Below are 19519 nucleotides of genomic sequence, written 5' to 3' on the forward strand. Positions count from 1 at the left end.
TCGCCTCTTGTTGCACTCGCGCTGTTGAACTTTCGAAACTAGATGGCTTTCAATACAATGTATATTTCTACCCTAAAAGGTTTTCTTCTAGATTGCGACTCATGTGACAATGCCTACAGCGACGATGTCGACAGTGACCACGGTCGCTCACCAACGTCCCACTTCTTAGGCTCTTCACCCATATAGAACACCAACTCGCCTCCCTCCGCAATCTCGCTGTGCTTCAACCAAGCTCGATCGAGCTCCTGCCCGTTCCAGATAACCTTTTGCGGGTAATAGCTTGTGCTTGACAGGTTCTGGGCCCGGATAGTCAACGACGTCTCGACTGCCGTTCCACTAAAGAGCGAGACCTTGAGCCAAGAGAACCGGGGAGCAGAAAGAAGGTAAAGCGGCTGGGCAGACACCGGATACATGCCCATGAGATTGAACACCAACCAACTGGGTAGAGCGCCACCGTCGATGTTTCCCGGGTATCCGTTACGGTCGTCGCTATAGAAGTCGTCGACGATAGCTCGAGTCCGATTGACCGTCATCCAGTTCATGCCAGGTACGTAGTTGTAGAGGAATGGCGTTGCGAAGGACGGTTCATTTCCTGGGTTGAAGAGAGCAGAGCCGGCATCGTTGTTTGCGCCGACTGATGTGCCAAAGCCTGAAATGAAAGAGGCGTCTAGCCGACGGACGAAAGCCTCGTCGCCGCCCATCAGATCTATGACTTTGGCCATGTCGTGTGGTGCGACACTGAATGCAGTCTCCCAAACCTTGGCTTCGTAGATGTCTGCGTCCCAACCGCATGTTCCACAGCTGAGCGGGTCATACGCCGTGGTGTTCCACGTCCCATCCGCGTTTCTAGGGCCTGGGAAGCCAGTGAACGTACCCGTTCCGTTCAGGGCTGTGTTTGCCATGGGATTCCATTGGTTCTGCCACCAGCTTGCTCGTTCGCGCATCTCATCGACGTCTTCCTGGGACTTCTTAAGCCCAGCTGCCATGCTGTAGATCGCGAAGTCGTTCTGCGGGTACTCGACGCCACGAGAAACACTGCGGGTGTGATTGCGCGTGATGAAGCGAAGGGAGAGATAATCGTCCAGGGCTCCTCTACCTTCCTTGGTGGCGCCGTCGAAGGCGACCGGATCAACATTGCGCTCGGGCAACACGTTCGCATCTTTCATTACTGCTTTGTAGGCCTCTTGCCAGTCGATCCCACTGTCGAGCTCGCCTCGACCAGTTTCGCCGGCAAGTGCTTGGACGCTCTTGACGAAACCGTCCGCTAAGACCATGTCTGCGTGCGTGCCGCCCTGAACACGACCATTCCAGTTTGCTGCGCGGCCGGCTGGTAGGTAACCCTCTTCGGTGAAGATAGAAATGAGACCAGAGAGAATGCGCGAGTACGGCTTCGTGAAGACCAGGTGGTACAAGGGTAGAAGGGTACGATAAGTGTCCCACAGCGTATAGTGGTCGTCGTAATATGGCTTAGCCTCGTTTGACTCCCAATTAGGGCATTCGCCGGTCTTGTCGGTTGGCATCAGACCTGTTTGATACAGCCCAGAGTAAAGCATCCTCTTCAAAGTTTTATTGTTGCTTGTCGAATGGCCATCGTCTCCGATCTGAATCTTGCTCAAGATTTTCTCTTCCCATACTTGCCTTCCTTCGTCAACGACATCTTCAAAAGATTTCGCATCAGGAAGCTCCTTTTCCACGTGAGAGCATGCTTGTGCAGCACTAATATACGAAATGCCCAATTTGGCCTCCAGAGTAAGGGTGCCGTTGACTCGCTGCTCCTTAGGCGACCAGCTGAAAAGAGCGCCAAGGCCCATTCCGCTCCCAGCATAGGACCGGACGTCAGCATACGCGCGCGGCACAGGACGAGACTTGAAGCTTGGTGGCGAATAAGGGTTGTACTGCCAGCTAAACGTACCAGCGCCGGGAGTACTGGGAAGTTCTCCCTGAACATAGTCGGATGTTGGGGTGAGCACAGATCCTGCAGGCACACTAAAGTTTCCGCAGAAATGGATCGTATGACTTTCAGGCTGCGGCCAGCCACCCGTGTAGGTCGCTGATCCATGGTATGATGGCAATCCGTTCGAGGAAGATCCGACATGTAGCTGCCCGTGCAGGAACTTTTGAGAGTAGGCCATCGAAGAATAGGCTGGCAACACGTGTGTGAGGTCGACTAGGACATGTGCATCGTGCTCGTTGGCTGACAAGGCGCCTGCCATCGTGGAATCAACGCTGACAGTGGAAAGGTTGTTTGAAGGGACTTCTGGTTGAGGGAACGTGTATCGCATGAATCCGGTATGGTTGCCAGAAGTGATCTCGATCTTGATGCCGTTCTGTAGAGTCGTAGTGAAGAGGCCCACTGTTGCTGACTCCAATTCCAGACTGCGGTTCTGGGCATAGGTCATGTTGTCGGCAAGGTTAATAGACTCGAGATTGTCATACAGCGGCATCTGCGAGATCAATCCATCTAGATCTTGTTAATACTCGTAGGCGTCCCGTAGGCGCAAGCAGAGGACTGACAAGTTGGAGCTCCGCCAGATCCGCTGACGTGCGTCATGCTCACTGCTGTTACATTCCCCAAAGGCGTGTATCCAGCATTGGCGTCCACTGCACTGCCATTTGGAAGCCCAATGTAGCTCGTGTCGATGCCTGGCTTTGCCATCGCCCATGGTAAACTTGCGCCGGGAAAGGAATTACCGCCTGCGATGGCGGAACCAGGTTTTGGGCCTACCGTGCCCACCAACGGATCTACGAAGGACCATAACGGTTCTTGAGATCTGCCATGACTTGATGTTGACAAAACAAATGGTGCCGACTCGAAGACCGTCACCCAAAAGAGCAGTCGCAAAAGAGAGGGCTGCTGCCGGTTAGCCATTCTGCAGCGCAATCTGATCCAGCTGTGATTGTGATCGTGTGAGATGAGGAACAAAGCTTGCCATAGGAAGTTATTGTACCCCACGCATTGCGCTAAGGGCAACCGTTACTAGGTAGTCCCAAACGGCGCAATACAAGGGCGGTTTTGTCGGAAGAGCTCGTGCGCACATGATCTCGCGAATGGAGAGACTTCGGGGTCGAGTTGCGCGACCGGAGAACGCCCGTTGTCATTTTATCATCTCATGTCGGCACCTCCGACCGCGTTCAGGCTCCCCAGTTTTCGGGTTGTCATTGTTCCGTTACCTCCGAATGACGGCCCACGTGGAGAAGGGCCGAATAGCTGTCTGCCCGCGCGACGGCCTAATTGAGCCGATCTTGAGTTCCGCGCACTCTTGACGTAGCCTTCGTATGGACGCGCGACTAAGCTTGAATTTGGGTAGTGAGTTATTGGTGAGGCTTTCCAGTAAAAGAAGATCGTTGACCCACTTTTGATCAACGGAAGGACGGCTCTTTGGTAGATTGAACGCGGACATCTCGTTCTTTCCGTATAAGTTAAGGAATCTGTGTTAGCTACTCAAAAAGCAGGGCTATGAGCACATATATCAGATGCTTCGCTGGAACTTGCGCTATCATCGGACGCTGTCGAGGTATCCCCCGGATCATCCTCGTCCCCACCTTCGTCCGCGGTCTCATCTCCGCTGACCTTTACCTCGGATGCATCGGCATTCTCGGATATCTTGCGTGGGTTCCTACAGTCAGCCGTATCACATAGACAGTACTGGTCATCCTTGAACCATTTCGGACCGTAGTCTAATGTCAGCTCTTCGCCGATAGGGACTTTTCGCTTTGTGACTACATAAACGGCTCGACGCTCCATAGAACACACCATCTCTACAAATTCCGTATTCGGATTGCAAGAGTGGTTGATGAAGCGAGTCACACCTCCGGTATGAAGAGCGTCTATAGAAGCTGTGGCGTGTGTCTGAGTTTGGTCAAAGTTTGGTTTACCGATCGAGATCCCGACGCGATAAGCATCTTGTCCATGAGCTGGAGTTCCATCGTCTTTGAAAGGTATGATCTGGCCTGCATACTCTCCTACAATGGTAGAGTCGTGAATCACCTTGCGCGCAAAAACACCGTGACCGCGCGAACCGACGTCCTGTAGCAGTAAGTGAGAGAGCCAGAAGCCATGCAGATACTTGACCCATGCATTGTATCCACACATACAATGTGCGACATCTTCTGGTGCTTCGCAATTGGGGCATGGCTCGATGCAGGACTCGGTCTCATCAACGTCTCCAATAAGACCCTCAATTGTGCTGGGAGGCCAGTTACCTCGGAAGGCTGCTGGCTTAGTCTGGTCATGCCAATGTTCTGCGTTGAACGCGGTTTGCAGAGCGACCGTGCAGTAGTGTTTTCGACCGGCTGCGTGTGTAGCTACTTTACGTCTGGGAATACCGCTTTCGTCCTGAGAGTAGAAGAATAGGCTACGCTGTAGGTCGGGATTGTACAAGTCTTTCAGGAGCTTAGTGACAACGCCAGAGGTGAACGCCGTCTTTTCGTGTTGCTTGCGCTTGGCCTTTTGTTTGATTTGCCGGAAGACTTCATCTTGTGTCAAGGGTAACATCGTTGTCGCGATGAATAAAAATGGTAGCAAGGCCTCCGGTTGATCCAGAGTATGACTCCCTTCTGACCAGAACAGACATACTCGAGGTATTTACGTATTGAGGCCATATCGCGATGCATTGTGACGTTGTGAAAGGGGACATATCGATCGTGCCAGTGGAGTCGTCCGTTCTATAAAGAGAGTTGAATCGCGCGCTGTGAAATCCCGATTGCGGTCGCAGGAGCGTTTCACAGTGACCATGGTGGAAGAAAGAATAATTGCGCGACGAAATATAGTCCACTGCATGCTTGGCACGTCCGCGCTCTCGCACAAACTAGAGCGTCCAGCCGATAGCATGTGATCTGGGCATTCCGGCGTATGCATGGTGTGGACATATCCAAGGCTTGGAATTGACGCTAACGGGGAACAGCTGCGGAGAAATATCGCAGGATAGAAGCTGGTTAATATAAGTTCTCCTCCGTGTCGTGATAGGGCTAGACGAATGGTTGGTACGTAGAGCATGCTCAGATGTACGCGGCAGTGCGATCTGCAACGCCATGTACCCGGTGCTGGAAACGGGGTACAGAATAGATCGCCGTACTACTTGCTTCTGTGGAACTCCGGTCGAGGATAGCTATAAGAAGCCTCCGTGGTGCAGGGACTCCGGAACTAGGTCGATCAACCTTCATCTCAGTCGACACCATGTTCGCCCTCAACTCCATGTTGCCTGTGCTCTTCGCAGCTGTGGCATCCGCGCAGCTCACCTCAAAGCTCACGGAGATCACCGACTTCGGCCCTAACCCGCGCAATGTCTCAATGTTCATCTACGTGCCGGCCAACCTGCCGCCAAATCCCCCGATCTTGGTATCACCCCATTGGTGCCATGGTGGGATTATCCCCGTGTACGAACTGTCTGTGAGACGTTTACTGACTTCGTACACTCATCATTAGGCACGGCCCAGCAGGTCTTCGATTATCGGCCATGGGCTTCGCTTAGCGACGAATATGGGTTCATCTCGATCTATCCCAATACTTCGACGCTGAACACGGATCAATGCTGGGATGTGAGTAGCCAAGAGTCGCTCACCCATAACGGAGGAGGCGACGCGCTAGGCATTGTATCCATGGTGCGCTGGACTTTGGAAAAGTACCATGCAGACAAAGACCGCGTTTTCGTTACCGGAACGAGTTCAGGCGCGATGATGACCAACGGTAAGACCGGACGGCATAAGATGCATGTGAGACACACGCTGACTCCGTATCTCCGCAGTCCTGATTGGTAGTTATCCAGATGTATTCGCAGCAGGAAGCGCATGGGCCGGTGTACCCTTCGGCTGCTTTGCTGGCGACGGCTTCGATGTCTGGAGTGACGCATGTGCTAGAGGCCAAATCGTCAAGAACGGACCGCAATGGGCAGCTCTTGTGCGCAACGCATATCCCACGTATCGCGGCTTTCGACCGAAGTTCCAAACTCTCCATGGCACAGCAGACACCGTACTGTATCCACAAAACTTCCGAGAGCAGATCAAACAGTGGACGAGCGTGTTTGATGTGAGCCAGAAACCGACGGAGATTACGGAGGACGTTCCTTTCGAAGGATGGACGAGGTTTCGGTACGGCGACAAGTTTGAAGCCTACGAGGCAGGGAGTGTAACGCATGACATCCCGACGGATGCCGATACGGTGATGGACTTCTTCGACTTGAAGTGCAGCGGGCCGAGCTGCTTCTCGAGGCCCAGATCGGGTAACAGCACATGGTAGTTGATATAGTGTTTTGTTAGCTGCTGCTGTAGAGCTTGCGACACACACGAAGTATAGCTCTCCAATATCAACGGAGAATAGAGTGCGCCGTTAACTCAGATGGCGGCCTGGTCGTGGTTCCGGCTGGTCATTGAGATGGTTCATCGGCGTAATGCGACGAATCCCAGGTCTTGCAAAACAAACTCAGAATAAATACAGATGACTCAAGACAGTGCAAGCATAGCGCAAAGACATCGCAAAAACATTTTCGTGATGCGGATGCTGATAAAATGTGTTAGGCAGTGGAAGGACGCGTTCGGGTTCCGCGACCCCCAGCTTGGAACCTAGGAAAGCTCGGCGCGTTACCGGCGCTAGAGCACGTGACGTCATCAGCGCGCACGCGATTCCATCCTATGTACTTGACAGCTCCCAACTACCACGGAAGATTACCGCCAGGCTTTACTGTGATCACAAACTCTTTTTCATACACAAACCGCTCATTCATGACCATGATAGTACCCGAGTTCGACTAGCACCAATATCCAGCGCAGTGCGGAGAAGACGCGCTAGACACGCGGTCGCGCCCACGCATTTGCTGCTCCCATTGAAGATGCAGCCATCTTACGATGCAGCGTACGCGATCTACGCTATCCTGATTGTTCGGTCGCGGATGGCTTTGACCCGAGCTCAAAGATTCGACAGACATATTGTACCCCGCCCTGGGTTTAGCGACCCCAGATGATCACATCGGTTGCCCCAGCATGCAGTCGAAGGAGGAGCAAGCCCCTCCGCTGTATAGCCAAGAGCTGGGGAACTTCGTATCGCTCGCATGAGGATGCTGGAAATTCTGATGCGGCTGGAGATCCTCCGCAGAAAGGATTACTATAACGGGGAAGTTCCCCGCGCAGTCTTCATTACACCGACGTTGTCGATATAATGTCCAGACTGATCCCTCGTAGCTCAGGTGGGAGCATACACACCTTTCCCGTCTTTCAGCGATGCGGGTTGTGAAGATCTTTGCGGCCTTCTGTGCCTGTTCGAAATACACGGCGCATGCTTTGCTCGAGGAGAAGTTCGTGGGCTTCGAGCCTGGAGATCAAGCCTTGGATGTTGCTGGCGCTACCGTCATAGCTGACGCAGATGATTTCGTGGGTATTCACATTGCGCTAAATAGCCTGGTGAACGACTTCGAGCAGATCGCTGGAACCCGACCCGCGCTCAAGAACGCCACTACTAACTCTACGTTTTCGACTTCATCAACGGGCATCATCGTCGGCTCGGTGGGTTCGAGACTCATCCGTCATCTGTCCTCCGAGAAAGGTCTTGACATATCAGATCTTGAGGGGAAGTGGGAGGTATTCAAAACGGCTGTGATCGCTGATCCAATAGCCGGAGTGGAACGGGCGCTGGTCATTGTGGGCAGCGATAAGCGCGGTACTATTTTTGGTGTTCACACGCTTGCCGAACAAAGTGGGCAGTCTCCGTAAGTGCTTCTATCGTGCATTTCTGACCGTGAACTGATGGGTTGCGACAGATACCATTGGTGGGCGGATGTCCCGACGAAGAAACACGCCGCTATCTTCGCACTACCAAAGGTCACTGTTCATGGCCCGCCATCAGTCAAATATAGGGGGCTCTTCATCAACGACGAAGCACCAGCATTAGTAACATGGTGGGCTGCACGACACAACTCCTCCCACTATCCTCTCGACACCGAGTTCTACGCCCACGTGTTCGATTTACTACTCCGGTTGAAAGCCAACTACCTGTGGCCTGCCATGTGGGGATCGACAACACCAGCACCAGGTCATATTTTCTTTACAGATGATCCAGGAAATCAGCAGCTCGCAAACGACTACGGTATCGTAATCTCTACCAGCCATCACGAGCCGATGCAAAGAGCCACCAATGAGTGGAACGCAACTGAGACCGGGCCCTGGGATTGGAGGTTGAACAAGGACAACGTCACGCGCTTTATGGAAGAGGGCATTCGCAGAATGGGAAACAACGAAAGTTATGTGACGCTGGGTATGCGTGGCCCAAGTGATAGCGCGATAGTCGGTGACGATGCCTTGGAGATACTTCGAGAAGTGTTTGAAGTCGAGCGTCAGATCTTCAAAGAAGTTCTAGGTGATCAGAAAGTGAACCGTAAGAGTAATAATTAAGACAAGGTTTAGGCCACGCTGACAAAGTGTAGAAGCATGGACGATATATAAGGAAGTGGCGACCTATTACGCAGCCGGACTTAACCCTCCCGATGATGTCACTATCATCATGCCCGATGACAACCATGGCCAGATTTTGCGCTTACCCACTGGTAACGAGACTGCCAGGGAAGGCGGCGCTGGCGTTTACTTCCACTTTGAGTATTTTGGTAGACCGCGATCGTACAAGTGGTCAAATACCAACAGCCTGGTCAGTATGCGCAGCTTGCATGATTCATCTCTTCCTAATAGACGCAGTCGAAAGTGTTAAAAGAGCTTTTGCAAGCTTACTGGCGCGATGCGAACCAGGTTTGGGTCATCAATGTTGGTGATGTCAAGCCTTTGGAGTTACCTTTTGGATTCGCTATGGACTTGGCTTGGGACATCTCGAAGTTCGACTTCGACATGATACCGGAGTATCTGCGCCTCTACGCCGAGAGGGAGTTCGGCATGGAACGTGCAGACGATATTGCGGCTCTACTGATGGAGTTCAACTATCTCATTGGAATGCGCCGCTTTGAGATGGTTCAACCAGACACGTATTCAGTATTAAACTATCATGAAGCGGAAACGGTCCTGACAAGATGGAACACGCTTGCGCGCGGAACGAAAACACTATACGACCAGATGCCGGACGATCACAAAGCCGCATTCTACGAGCTACTGTTCTATCCCCTAGTATCGGGCGCCACATACTACGCAGTAAACGTTCGCACTGGAATGAACTACCGACATGCTATGGAGCGAAGGAACTCGGCAAACGCCCTCGCTCATCAGATTTTGGCCGACTTCGAATATGACTACGATCTAGTTGAAGGTTTCGACGCTGTCCTGAATGGGAAATGGCTGAACATCATGTCTCAGGCCAAACTCGAAACATTCGACACCACAAAGCCCAAGAACTGGATGAATCCATCCCGAGATATAGTCTCGAATCTTTCTTTCGTTCAGCTGCGTCAAAACATGCAGTTCTCCGTCGGTAATCTTGGTATCTATGCGGAGGGCTCCAATAGTCCTCTCGACCAGGGCCGATGGGCTGAGTCAATCGATCCATCGATGCCTTTCACCAAGTCTCCAGCCAAGGTACCGGAGATGAGTCCCTATGGTCCTCGTCAGCGGACTATTGATCTCTTCATGCGAGGTGACTACCGCGTTCCGCTCGACTGGCAGCTCGGTGATATCCCGGTGGATTGGCTATCGATAACACCAAGCTCTGGTGAACTCAACCAGACCGTCGACGAGCAACGCCTCAACATCACCATCGACTGGACGCGGGTGCCAGAAGGATACAACGACACTGTAGAGGTTGGTGTAACATCAACGCCATCATTTTACCCATACTACGACATCATACATGTTCCAGTGAACAATTTCAAAGTACCCGGCGATTTCCTAGGCTTCCCAGAAACTGCCGGTTACATTTCCATTGAGAGCCCGCACTACCAGCGCTCGTCGCTCCATAACGGCACTGCAAACAACACGGTATCATTTACTCATACTCCCTACCTGGGTTCGCGCACCGAATCTGGCTCGATCGCAATACGGCCGTTCCATGCTGCTCGGGCTTCTCTTGAAGACGCTACCAAGGCATTTGTCGAATATGATATTTATCTCTTCAACCATACCACTGCCCTAAACGCCACGATATACATTACTGCCTGCCTAGATACCGATCCTAATCTTCTCATGGAATTTTCGCTTTCCCTTGATGACACCCCTCAAAACTTCACGCGTGTGTTGGGTGACCCGGAGGACGCGGGCGATGTGCCACCGGAGTGGACCAGTGAAGTGATGAATCAGGTTTGGACGAGGAAGGTCAGTCTTGGTGAAGTAGCGGAAGGAAAACACACGCTTCGATGGAGTGTCAATAGTCCGGAGGTTTACTTGGAGAAGCTTGTTCTAGATACTAGGGGCGGGGTCAAAGACAGCTACCTAGGGCCGCCAGAGACGATGATGGTGGGATATACATGAGGGCACAAATATCAGGCAGCTCCTTCTAAGAAGGGCTACTGTATGGTTGCTTTGGAGCCCTCGAAACGCTCCATGCGATCAGCGCCGTTCTTCCGAAGTTTTGCACCATAGATGTAAAGCTGCATGGTCATGTCAGTAAAATGTCACATAACAAGCGAAAGCATCTGCACATACCAGTAATACCAGTGGTAACCCCAAACCCAACACCAAAAAGCCCAGCAATCCCACGCCCCAGTCAAGGCCAAGTGTATCGAATAACTTCTCTCCGAACAACGGAAACGCGCCGGCGAACATGCAGCGAAGGAAGGATATGGCCGCGACTGCAGAAGCGGGGAACTTGAAGGCGTCGATAGCGTACAGCTGCAGCGCAAGTTGGATGTTCATGCCTCCGGCCATCATAAGCATGATGGCTACCAGTGGCACCATATAGTGCGTCCTGGTGGCCGTGAACCCGTACATGAACAGCCCACCAACCAGCAACGTTCCACCAACAAGACAGCTGACGAGTCTCGACTCAGGCTTGTACTTCATTTGGCCGGATGTTGTGTCTCGCTTAAAGATGGCTTCCATAGCGCGAATAGTAGCGAATGTACCGAGGAGCATACCAATGCCGGCTGCCAGGAAGTCGGTGCCCACAATGCCAACGCTGTGTCCATATCCGCGACCAAAGACATCAGCGTAAGTAACGATGATCAGATATACGACACCAAACACCACTGAGTAGAAGAGCGAGGCTAACAACAGCGCTGGATCGAGAGCTAGATATACCAGGGGTCGGACGAACGCGTTGACGAGCGCAGTAGGGCCGTTAAAACGGGGCTGAAGATCCAGTACGGTATACAGCTCAGCGCTAGGCTTCGTTTTCCGTTCTCTTCGTAGCTTGTTTTGTAGAACCCTGGGTGCGTAGGACTCATTGAGGAGGAGAATTCCGGCGATCGAAAGCAGGGCGCTGGCAATGGCGGGTATCCAAAGAGTCCATCGCCACGAGACCCGCTCTGACATCCAGCCTCCACATACGGGGCCCAAGACGGGCCCTAGGACGCTGGTACTTGTAAGCAAGGACTCCAAAAATTGTACAATCGCAAACTTACGGTCCAAGCATTACGAGTCCAGATGCCTTCGGACGGGCAGCAAGATTCCACACGTCAGATACGAAACCACCGACTACCGCGATGGCAGCAGACCCGCCGAGTCCAGCAAAGAACCGGCAAACTGAGAACTGAACAGCAGTTTGAGAGAAGCCACCTCCAAGAGAGAAGGCAACGAAGACTAGATTGCCAAAGTGTATAATCGCTGCTCTGCCGTATCGTTCGCTGAGTGGGGCAAGAAAGAGTGGACCGATCGCCAATGCGAAGAGGAAGATGGAAACCTGCAAGGCGCCTACGGTACTGTCTGTGATACCCAGGTCGTTCATGACTAGGTGGATGGACGGTGCGAAAATGGTGCTTGCGAAGGGCGAGATGAAACAGCATCCTCCCACGATTGCGGTGGCGCGCACTTTCTTGGCGGTTGGCCAGGACTAAAACACATGTGAGCTCTGAGACTGGAGTAAAGTTACTCACACTTACGCGAGGGTGTTCTTGTGTATCTTCATCTAGTGATACGAAGTTTGGATCCAGATGCCGGAGTTCGTGACCCGTGACGAAGATCTTGTCTGGCTGAGAGGCCTGATCCGTGAGTAGCTCTTGGTAAGCTTGGGTGACAGCATGTTTCGGTGGTAATCCAGAAGTCTCGATGTCAATGGACTCGCGCATTTTTGAGCTCGACTCGGTGATTGACATGTTGGCGATAACGATATCGATGTTAATGAAGAGACGTAGACAGATACTAATAGGTATGCAAAAAGATTGACTGGCGAGTACATCGCTATCTTATACTTCTTCAACATCTTCTGCTCTTCTACACCTTTTTCCATATAACCGACAGTCGCCTATCGGTTAGGCGGCCTCATCTACATTGCGTATAGTTGGAGGCCAAGGCATAGCGGGAGGCAAGGTGGAGAGAAGGGTCGGGTCAAATCGGGAACCAGTTTGAATCCAACGAAGGTCTTAGGTTTCAGTGTTCGAAGCCATGTCAGGAATCCTCACGCCGAAGAAGACGAAGGCGGATGTCGAACGAGGTGGCCGAGCTTGAGTACCTAGGTATCTTCATGGTCTTATGTGTGTACGTGTTCATCGATCTCATGTCGGCGAAAGTTTGACCCTTGTCTTTACGACAGCAGGGCCGCGAATTCGCATTCTGTGTTGCGGTACGCGTTCGTGTTGGCGGATGTCAGTCGCGTGGAGATCAGGGGGCACAGCGAGGGATAGCGCGAGATGTCTGACGCGCTAGGTTTCTATGGGATTAGCGTGCGGTTGACACTAGATAGCACCGATTACCTCCGCCGCCCGCATCCTCTCCCTCCGCTCTCATGCCCCAACGCGCAGGATTCATAGGTCGCGCCTTTGACTCAGACAGGATTAATAAAGACCTCGGGATGTTGCGGCCGCATCTGCCCTCTTACTCCCGACCGCCTCTCCCACCCTCCCACCCCATTCAAGGAAAAAACCGAACACCCAAGAGCCTACATCAAGATAAAAGCTTGCGAAGTTGGTAGCCTAACAGCGACGTAGGCTCCTGGGTTTTCCGGTTTTCCCTTGTATAAGGTGCTCCCATAAACCACCATGACACATGCTCGGGATGTGCAGACATGCACCCGCTGCCGTTCAGCCAAGCGTCAATGCGACAAACTCCGACCCGCGTGCTCGCGCTGCAACAAGGCGAAGGCCAATTGCATCTACGAAGCACAGGCTCCAGAAACGCCACCACTTGGGGCTATTGATCGCTCGGAGGAAGCTTTCAATAGCAGATCTGCATCTTCTTCACCTCATTCGCGCGTAAAGAGACGCGCTCGAGCTTGCTTTTCCTGCACGAGATGTCACCAGCTCAAGATCAAGTGCGACAGAAGATCTCCTTGTAGCAGATGCGCACGCTCCGGGTATGAGACAACATGTCTCTATACGCACAGAGTCAAGATAGCCGAGAAGACAGTTGTACCGTCTTCTGTCTTTGCGCTTGAGGACCCCGAGTTTGTCGTAGCTACCTGGTTTCTAAGAAGACGAAGCTCTAGCCATTTCAGAGCTCTCCTAGATAGGGTGAGCCGTTTCCATGCCTGTTTCGCTCAATTCCCTGACCTCTGATCATCCACAGCTAGAAACACTGCCCGGTCTTGAGGCGCCCCCGTTTACTATGGCTATGCGAGAACACATTGCGGGAAATTGCTCGAGTGACTTCGCTCTAGCCGGCAACTTCCCCTTCGGAAGTCCGCAGTCTCAAGCTTATGCTTCGCTTGATAAAAGACAAGATCTTTTGCAAAACTCCACTGCTTCTGCAGTGCTGTACGCCGATGCATACTTCAGAGTATATAACCCTTGTCTACCGGTCCTTGACCGGTTCACATTCATGTCAAAAATGGAGAGTTTTCACCATACGCAGACAACAGAGGATTCCAGCTGGCTCGCCCAATACTTCGTAGTACTCGGCCTTGGCGCCTATGCCACCACCCGCAATGACTCAGCTTCATCAGAATACTTTTACGCCAGCGAAGCTTGCTTAGCTCAGACGGCATACATGTATCGTCCAACAACCGTAAACATCAGTACGCTGTGTCTCATGGTGCTTGCAAAGTCGGTGGCTTATGCAACCTGCTGGGCTCTAGATACCAGCTGGAACGTAATGGGCCTCGTCGTTCGCTTGTCCATGATGATGGTATTACATAAGGAATGGATGGCTGGATTTGATGAGCCAGCAATTGCTCACGAGAGACAAGCTCGGCGGAAGTTATGGGTGGTAGTGGTGTACATGGACATACAACTGTCGTTGATCACCGGTCAGCAATCAGTACTCCCGCAGGACGATTTTCCAAACGAGACGAAACATTGCGCACCAGCGAACTTGGAAGACTGCTTCGACTCCATTCTGCCCCGTTCGCTTTCACTCATACGTCAAGTTCTTTCCCGGATCAACTCGGCGCACGACCAGATCACCTACGACGAAGCGGCGCAATATGACCTTGAGATACGCCAGCTGATGTGCCAAACGTCAGAATTGCCTGGTAACGAAAATCTACGATTAGCGCTCGATCTTTTCTTTCGTCGTGCGCTATCAGTCCTTCACGGACAGTACGCGATAGCCTATCATGCTCAGAGTCTATACCCGGTCTCATATTTGTCATTTCTTGAGTGCAGCCTTGCGACGATGGGGTACCACCAACTTTTCTTGTCGCTCCCGGGGCAAGGTACAGATCTGGCATTAGTTGCACAACCATACATGTTGGACTTCTTCGCAGCTGCACTGTCAACTTGTGTACAGCTCCTCGCCCCGGTTCCGCCCCCTGACTGCGCAAGGGTACTCAGCACTTTGCGGAGTTGTGTTGAGCTCATCGGAAAGGAAGAGAGCAGGTCGCTGTGCTTTCGCACTGGATACCACCTTCTCAGTGCCGTGTTCGACCTGACAGATAGGACATATTCTACCAGCCAATGAACAACCACCTCAGTAGCATAAGATGAAGCGTTAAAAAAACCCGTGGACAAGACATCAATCCACAAGTCTTGTGCTCATGAAATTTCACCTCATGTTCAAGTTGTCGAAATGATGTTGTGATATATATTACTTGATTCATACACTATCTACGTGACTACGAGTTCGAAAGTAGTTTCCTACAACCGTCTTCGATAGTGGCCAGTGCTGTTTCCACCGGTGATCTCGGTGTCCAACACGGCAACACTAAGTTCGGGCAGGTTGAAGCGGAACACACCATCGCTTCCGGCGGTGAGCATCATGTTGTTGGTCTTAACGATGTTGATGCCAGTGAAGGGGTCGTTGTACATGTATGGGTCGCCAACGGAGTTGGTAAGGTAAGTGAGGTTGGCCATAGTACCCGGAGCAACGCCCTGGAACTGGACGCTTACAGGCACGTCAGCGTGGTCGGTGGTGTTGTAGACAGCACCCTTCCAGACCATGGCGCCGTTGCGGTTCTCATCGTAACCAGCACCCCAGTAGAGGGGTCCATAGGAGGTGTTGGAGTGAGTGGGGAGGGTGTGCGAGATGGGGTGGTGGGCAAAGAGACTCCAGCAGTACCAGGTAACGGCCTTGGTGGTGCGCTTCGGGTCGGCATCGAACTGAATCAGAGTAATGGGCCACTGGAAACGGTTGTTGTTCTTCAAGACGGGGGCGTAGAAGGTACCGGGAATGCGGTCGGAGTTGCGCTCGTATCCGATCAGAGAGACCGCTTCACCGACGGCACCCTGCCACCATGGGTAGGGGTACAAGTCACCCTCCCAGCGAATACCGCCGTTGACGTGGGTGGCGGCGACCTCACCGACAATGTGGCCGGCGTCGTTGTCGAATCGGTTGAACTCGTAAACGAGCTCATCAGGCTCGCGGTACGGGTGGTAGTCACCAAGCGCGTCAAGAGGCAGAATCTGGCCGTTGTCCTCGTTTGGTCCGTGGATCGGAGGGTCTCCAGCAGGGTCGCTAGATGCGGCTGAAGCAATGACCTGGATGTGAGGGTAGGCCTTGCTGATGGCGTTGTAGAACATGGGGAAACGGTATGCGCGGTAAGACTCCCAGCCACCGGGGAAGCCAGCGAGCCAGTCCTCGTTACCGACCTCGACGTAGTTCAGCTCAAAAGGCTCAGGGTGTCCGAGCTCAGCGCGGCGTGCACCCCAAGTAGAGTTGGCAGGACCGCAAACGAACTCAATCTCGTCAAGAGCATCCTTGACGAAGGGCGCGAGGTCTCCCTGGGGCGTAACACCACCGTCCAAGTCAAGACCGGCCCAGACACCCAGAACGATCTCGAGACCCATGTCCTCAGACCACTCAAGGTACTCCATGAGACCAAGACCGTGAGTCTGCTGGTATCCCCATACACCCTGGAATCCAGGACGGTATCGCAGAGGACCAAGAGAGTCTTTCCAGTCCCAGTAAGAATCGTTCCTGAGACCCTCAAGCATGTTACCGCCTGGGAATCGGAGGAGCTTGGGGTTCATGTCGGCGAGAGCCTCAGCAATGTCGACACGGAGACCATTCTTGCGGCCCTTGTAGGTCGGTGGGAAAAGGGAGATGAGGTTGAAGTCCAGTGCGCTGGCTGCGGCAGCGTCGAAAGTGATAGAGAAGGTGTTGTTGGAGTTGGGCGCAGCCATTTCGGGAACGATTTTGAAGGTGTGCTCGGTCCAGTCGTCTGCAACGGACTTGGACGGCACTTCAACTGATGCAAATACATCGCTGGTCAAGTTTGATTCCAGCGATGCAGTGAACACACCGCTGTACGCGCCCTTGACCCAGAAAGAGCCGGTGTAGGTCTGCGGGCGGACGTCCATACCCCAGTAGCCCTCGTTCTTGAAGCCAATCTTTCCGGTGGCATAGCTTCCGTTTCCAGCTGAGACGCGCATGGATGCCGGCAACTGCTCAGACAGCGGCTCGTCTAGCATTTGAATGCTAAGCTGAGCGCCATTGACGCTGAAGTAGTGGTCCGTGGAAACGCTGTAGTTCTGGCTGTACTGGAAAGCACGGTTCTGAATCAACTCAGCGTAGATGCCACCATCACCGGAGTTGTTGATATCCTGAGAAGATGTCAGTACATGAAATTCTAGCATAGATGATGATGACGATGATTTACCTCGTGAAGGAAGCCATAGCCGTAAGAGTGACCAAACGCCCCGGTTTGATTGCCTCCAGAGTTCTGGACAATAATGTCGGCAGCAAGCGCAGAAGTGGCGCAGGCCGCAGCTGCAATCCCTTTGAGAAACACCATCTTTGCGATCAAAAGACGATGAATTGCTGATCTCCCAAAAAAAATCGTCCACTCTGGCTGACCTTATACCTTCACCCATATCCCGGCTCACTAACCGTTCCCCAACATCGCGGGTCTCCAGCCACGCCAGACCTTGGCCACGGGAAGAATCAAGAGCAATGTGCATGCATGGGTCGGTACAATCGTCATGATATTTCCCGGATCGATGGCGTGTAGGCGAGAGAGCTTGTGTAGCGCCACCCGTCATTGGAGGACTCAGGCGTAGACGAGCGGAAGAATTGGATGAAGTCGAGGGTTAGTTCCTGACGATCCATGCATCCATGCCGGCGGATGCAGCGACCCCTCTCGAGTGACGTTATGTGATGTCCGACATCTTGGCTGATGGAAATGGCGGCGCATGTCCAATACTTCTATCCACGGTGCGTGCATGGCATTGCAGATGTTCGGTCGCGGCGTCCGCAAGAGCAATTGCATCGTCTTCAACTGCTGTCGAGCTGCTTGTGGAGCTGAATTGGTGCCATAAGGCGTCTCCACTTGCCGAGGCTAGGGAAAGAACCTGGGTCAGGCTGGGGTCTCCGCTCAATCGCAGCTCGGTGCTTTCGCCGTCAAATGTCGTGTCGGCCTCATGCGCGGCTAAATTGCTACTTTGGCACTAGTGTGTCCCAGCCTCCGAGCGGTACGAGATGAGACGGTTTGGCGCCCAGGGATCCTGTTCTTGTCTGAACACTAAAGATGCCCACGACAGTAAAGCGCGGGAACTTCCAATGTGGAGTGATGGAGTAGTCCGCGGTGGGTATGCCAGCGCTTCTGTCTTTCGGGTGAGCGTTCTCCGCTGTGAAAGATTCTGCTCTGTGGGGTAGTGCACTGACACTTGCTCGAGCAACAGCACTATTTGCTCGATTAGTCTGATTAGTAACAAAAGAAAAAGGCGCAGGAAATGAAGAGTTGTGGTAAGCATTCTGAGTTTCTAAGCACACAGTAAATACCTGATCCCAATATCGCGCTCTCTAGAAAGTCGAAATCTTGATGTCGCAAGCCAGTGCTGCATCGTCCCGTTACCCGTTCAACATAACATCCGTTTAGCCTTATTGCACACCGATGCCTTTCTTCCTCTGTATACTGTCATCGAAAGGGATCAGCCTCTTGCGCGCTATCCCTCTTGACATTGCCCTGGTTCTCCTTCTCAACCCAAGCCGCCGTGCCACTGACGCTCACCACCACACAGCCCATGATTTCGCTTTCCCGAATGTCTAATCCAACAATGGCATTCGCACCCTTGCTTATGGCCTCTTTCACAAGCCTGTCGATGGCTTGATCGCGCGCTTGGTAAACGATACTCGTCACGCTCTTTGCCTCTCCCCAACTGCTGTTGAAACTGCTTGCGATGTTCTTAATGAAGGATTTCGGGTCTTTGCGCGTCGCGCTTGTAGTTCCGTGGACGGCACCGAGGACGCGAATGACGCGATGACCGGGCAGGTCGGACGTCGTTGATGTCAAGACGGCGGGTGTGCGGCTTTGAGGTGCTTCGGTATCGATCGCAAGAGGCGTTGATGATGGCTGCTGAGGCATGGTGCCTTTTGAATGGGGATGCCAGCTGGGCATGCGGTTGGGAGGGACCATCATGGTCGAGCGACGGTTGGTCAACATGTTGTTGATTGATGTGGTAAGGTAAGAGAGGCGAATTGAAGTAGAGCTCTTGGTGTACGATGCGAATCAAAACGTAAGTAGCAACGAAGAGCTGATGTACTCCGGTAAAGTTGATGTATGTATAGTACGTGATGTTCGAACTGGGCAGCGCAGAATAGGGCGCGACGATCGATCAATATATCCGAAGAGCACGTTGAATGACGTCCATCGGGTTGCGAAACACCTGAGGACCATGCCTCCCCATGGGCTGTCATCCAGGCATAGTTCCTAGACGTCTAAGCCACCATAACAGCTGCTAAGACGGGCTGGAATGCCGTGCAACGAAATTTCTGCAGGTGACGGAGATTAAACCGCCTTTTGCGACTGAAGTTTGGCTATAGAAACGCGGAGTGGGATCCCGCACTTAAGTTCGCGATGAGGTTCGGGCAGGTCGAGTCGAGGTATGAAACATGCGAGGTTGCGGGGCTACACCTCTGGTTTCAGACGCACCGCTGATACATGGATGATGCGTGAACACTGATTTTGACAATGCCAGAAGTTCTTCGTATCTCGGTGCGCAATGCCGTTATATGCGCATTTGTGTGATCCTTATCGCCACATGCGGTGCATGGATAAGGCTTCCGCGAGGCTTTTTCTTTTGAAGCCTTCTTGGTCATTACCGAGGCTTACCAGAGGGTCTCCAGGTGTGGC

At 52.7% G+C, this 19519-nt stretch overlaps 7 protein-coding genes across 7 annotated transcripts; 2 read left to right on the forward strand and 5 right to left on the reverse strand.

Annotated features, from left to right (window-relative positions):
* Positions 1 to 113: 113 nt before the first annotated feature.
* J4E83_001137 (uncharacterized protein) lies at positions 114 to 2778 on the reverse strand (the record flags this gene model as incomplete). The annotated part of the gene is made up of 2 exons (XM_049328094.1): positions 114 to 2461; positions 2754 to 2778. The coding sequence occupies 2 exons, from the start codon at positions 2776 to 2778 to the stop codon at positions 114 to 116; spliced, it is 2373 nt and encodes a 790-aa protein (XP_049192612.1).
* Positions 2779 to 3442: 664 nt separating this feature from the next.
* On the reverse strand, positions 3443 to 4495 carry J4E83_001138 (uncharacterized protein; the record flags this gene model as incomplete). The annotated part of the gene is made up of 1 exon (XM_049328095.1): positions 3443 to 4495. One exon carries the CDS (start codon positions 4493 to 4495, stop codon positions 3443 to 3445), a length of 1053 nt encoding a protein of 350 aa, XP_049192613.1.
* A 681-nt stretch (positions 4496 to 5176) lies between these two features.
* On the forward strand, positions 5177 to 6235 carry J4E83_001139 (uncharacterized protein; the record flags this gene model as incomplete). The annotated part of the gene is made up of 3 exons (XM_049328096.1): positions 5177 to 5360; positions 5426 to 5686; positions 5745 to 6235. 3 exons carry the CDS (start codon positions 5177 to 5179, stop codon positions 6233 to 6235), a joined length of 936 nt encoding a protein of 311 aa, XP_049192614.1.
* Positions 6236 to 7212: 977 nt separating this feature from the next.
* J4E83_001140 (uncharacterized protein) lies at positions 7213 to 10389 on the forward strand (the record flags this gene model as incomplete). Its single annotated transcript, XM_049328097.1, has 4 exons — positions 7213 to 7697; positions 7749 to 8362; positions 8412 to 8633; positions 8693 to 10389. 4 exons carry the CDS (start codon positions 7213 to 7215, stop codon positions 10387 to 10389), a joined length of 3018 nt encoding a protein of 1005 aa, XP_049192615.1.
* A 35-nt stretch (positions 10390 to 10424) lies between these two features.
* J4E83_001141 (uncharacterized protein) lies at positions 10425 to 12170 on the reverse strand (the record flags this gene model as incomplete). The annotated part of the gene is made up of 4 exons (XM_049328098.1): positions 10425 to 10508; positions 10564 to 11431; positions 11481 to 11908; positions 11958 to 12170. 4 exons carry the CDS (start codon positions 12168 to 12170, stop codon positions 10425 to 10427), a joined length of 1593 nt encoding a protein of 530 aa, XP_049192616.1.
* Positions 12171 to 15086: 2916 nt separating this feature from the next.
* J4E83_001142 (uncharacterized protein) lies at positions 15087 to 17182 on the reverse strand (the record flags this gene model as incomplete). Its single annotated transcript, XM_049328099.1, has 2 exons — positions 15087 to 16991; positions 17048 to 17182. 2 exons carry the CDS (start codon positions 17180 to 17182, stop codon positions 15087 to 15089), a joined length of 2040 nt encoding a protein of 679 aa, XP_049192617.1.
* A 1122-nt stretch (positions 17183 to 18304) lies between these two features.
* On the reverse strand, positions 18305 to 18829 carry J4E83_001143 (uncharacterized protein; the record flags this gene model as incomplete). Its single annotated transcript, XM_049328100.1, has 1 exon — positions 18305 to 18829. The coding sequence occupies one exon, from the start codon at positions 18827 to 18829 to the stop codon at positions 18305 to 18307; it is 525 nt and encodes a 174-aa protein (XP_049192618.1).
* Between the last annotated feature and the right edge of the window lie 690 nt (positions 18830 to 19519).

This window comes from Alternaria metachromatica (genome assembly GCF_023757995.1).
Source record: "Alternaria metachromatica strain BMP 0045 chromosome Unknown scaffold_2, whole genome shotgun sequence".
NCBI lineage: Eukaryota > Fungi > Ascomycota > Dothideomycetes > Pleosporales > Pleosporaceae > Alternaria > Alternaria metachromatica.